This window comes from Acanthisitta chloris, unplaced genomic scaffold, assembly GCF_000695815.1.
Source record: "Acanthisitta chloris isolate BGI_N310 unplaced genomic scaffold, ASM69581v1 scaffold18352, whole genome shotgun sequence".
Classification (NCBI taxonomy): Eukaryota; Metazoa; Chordata; class Aves; order Passeriformes; family Acanthisittidae; genus Acanthisitta; species Acanthisitta chloris.
Window position 1 is genome coordinate 3204 of NW_008658983.1, and position 2840 is coordinate 6043.

The 2840-nt window shown below is 50.0% G+C and overlaps 1 protein-coding gene across 1 annotated transcript; it reads right to left on the reverse strand.

Annotated features, from left to right (window-relative positions):
* Positions 1 to 1091: 1091 nt before the first annotated feature.
* On the reverse strand, positions 1092 to 2836 carry LOC103797033 (ninjurin-2-like; the record flags this gene model as incomplete). Its single annotated transcript, XM_009069226.1, has 2 exons — positions 1092 to 1277; positions 2579 to 2836. Coding segments are annotated over 2 exons (422 nt in total), but the record flags the coding sequence as incomplete, so codon positions are not given.
* Positions 2837 to 2840: the final 4 nt, after the last annotated feature.

Genomic DNA, 2840 nt, shown 5'->3' on the forward strand with positions numbered 1-2840 from the left:
TTTACAGACCTCTGCTTTGAACCTGTGTACCTGCTGCTGTTCCTGCAGTTTTCTCTAGCAAAGTTTGCTCCAGCTTTGAAAGGCAATAAACTGCAAAAGCTTTACAGTGAGGGGCTGATAAAATATGACACAGAGTTTTGAAAGTTTAACCCAGTTTCTGGCTTCATTGATGGGCTCCTGCTGAGGTCAGTGAGAACGCAGAGGAGAGCTCTCCCTTCCAGCTGCGCTGCTCAGACCCTGCAGGGAACATAAGAGATGCCAGTAAGGTCAGGGCAAGCACTTCTGCTGCATGGGGGGAGAGGGTCCCTCAGCACCATAACCCCCCTGTGTGTGTGGTGTGCTGCTCTTCAGTGCTTGCACCCTTCTGGATCCAAAGTCAGCAGTGGTTTTAGAGAGACTTTCGGCCTTTGCGTCCTTTCTCATCACATCATGCATCTATTGAGCTTTCTTGCTGACTGTTGCCCTGGTAAATTGCATTGGAACAGTGTTTACATTTTGCCAGTCATGTAAGCAAGAAATGTGAACTTTGCTTCTTGTCCTAAAGTGCTTTTGATCTAAGAACATGTCGTTCTCTCACTGACATAACATGGGAAACCAACCATTTGGATGAACTCTTACTCACAGGACTTTGTTGAAAAAGAGCATTAGATTCTTAAAACAGGCCCTGCCAAACCACAACAGCTGTTGGGAAGACCTCTTTCACCTCTGCCTTGCCAGCACCTTTTTCTCTGCCTAGATAGCACTGTCATTTTTTGATACCTCCCTGAACACACCTAGTTTCCTTTCCCGAATTTAGTCCCCATCCATAACTGCTATTTGAATCTTGCACGAAGTCTGCAGCCTTCTGAAAACCACTTGCTGCTGATAAATCCCAGCAACTGTGATGTTTGGTGTTCTTCCCTTAAAGACCAAGCAAGGAGAAATTATCCGAGGGAATTTGTTCAATGTCCCCAGATTCTGTGGGACAGAAACATGCCTGTGGAAAGGCTTTGTTGATTTGTGCAGCTTTGCCTTCTGCACCTTGTAGAGATGTTTCCTGAGACTGAGAGCCCTCCCAGGGGCTGGCAGTGATGGGAACTCACCCTTCCTTACCTGACTCCATTGCCCCATGACCTAATGAGGTCGATAAATCCTGGTAGGATAGAGGCCAGTCTTCTGCACCCCAAAGGCTGTGATGAAGATGTTGAGGATGACGGTGATGAAGATGAGGGCTGTGGCAGCATTGTTGAGTATGTTCAGGCGGGGTTGCTTTGCAATATCATTCAGGTTCAGACGAGCTGTGTGGTACAATGCAAAAAGAGAGGGAGGTTTGGCAGATTGACTCCAAGTCCCCAGCCCCTGCCTAACGAATGTCTGTGGTGCCCCTGGGCACTGAGGCCTCTGAGCAGGGGAGTTTTACAGGAGCTACAGCTTGCTCTAGGGTGATATAGAAGGATGGAGTAGAGAAACAAAAATAAATCCTTTTTTATGTCATGCCCTTGTTTTGCCATGGAGGTGCCATGGCCCTGCCAAGTTACTGCTGCACAGAAGCCAGACATGTGCCATGACCCCCCAGCAATGCATGGCTCAGGATGTGGTGGGGGAAGGTTGTGTGACCTGGGAGGTGAGGTGAACAATGTAGTACTTGGGTTGGGAGGCCAGGGTTTCCTTGTCACACACCTTGACACACCTATCAACCCCTTCCTCTCGTGCAGACTAACAGGTACCTGGGTACATGAATGAGATCAGCCCTGGCTGATAGGCATTGATCCATTCAAACATAGGAACGCCCTGATTACTGGGGCTGTCTGGCCAACAAGCTACAATAGCCTTGTAGCTCCCTGCCCTCAGTTGTGGTCCCCTGTCCCCTTTCTCCTCTCGGCTGGCTCCAGTCATCACAGCTGCCACCAGGAAAGGCTGTGGCATGCAGGACATGAGAAGGAACACGTAACAGGATTTCCCGTAGCCTCCAATCCTCTGTCCCACATGAAACCCCACACCATATATACAGGAAAATGCAGCATTCTGCAGGCTTTTAGTAGTGGACACATGTTGGAGGCTGAAATAGCAAATCCTGTATCAGAGCGCTGGACAAACCTGCCTGAAATGCTGGTATTAATGTCCTGTCTGTAGGGCACTAGAACTGTGGGACTGGTTAAATGTGAGGCTAATATAGGGAGTACCCATGCCTCAATTTTTCTGTCCAGTCCCAGCTCAAGTGAGATGTAAGATATGGGTAAAATGTAGTATCTGCATGAAGGAGCACAGAACAGCACGGGCAGCAAGAGGCCCAGCTTGGCCAAAAGCCAGCTCTTCCCCTAGGACAGGGATTCAGCAGTGGGGAAGTGAAAAAAGAGTTGTGTTCAGAGATGCTGTACAAACAAAAACGAACCCACACACCACTTTGAAAAGCAATAACACAGACCTCCATACTGCCCACGTGAAGCTGCCTTCAACCCTCCTGCAGCCCTGGCTGGAGCCAGAGGGGAATGATTTGGGAGGAGGCTTCTCCCTTCCACACCCATGCCAGCCAACCCCTGGGGCACCCTACACCTGGCAGCGTCCTGCAAGGTCGCACGCGTCTCGGTGACCGCCTTACCGGTGATGATGAGGAGTATCCCAATCATCACCTGGAAGAAGAGGGAGATGGTGATAAGCACAATGAGGGTGGCATAGTACTGGAAGGATGCCCCTTGCTCCAGCACAGCTTTGAGCTGTGTGACGTTGGCCATGAACAGTGCCACGTCCAGCATGCTCTCCGCCACGCTCTTCTTGGTTGCGTAGTGGTTGATGTTCATTGGCCCATTAATCCGAAGGTGAGGATTCACACCCTGGGGAGACAGAGAAACCGCATGAACTGG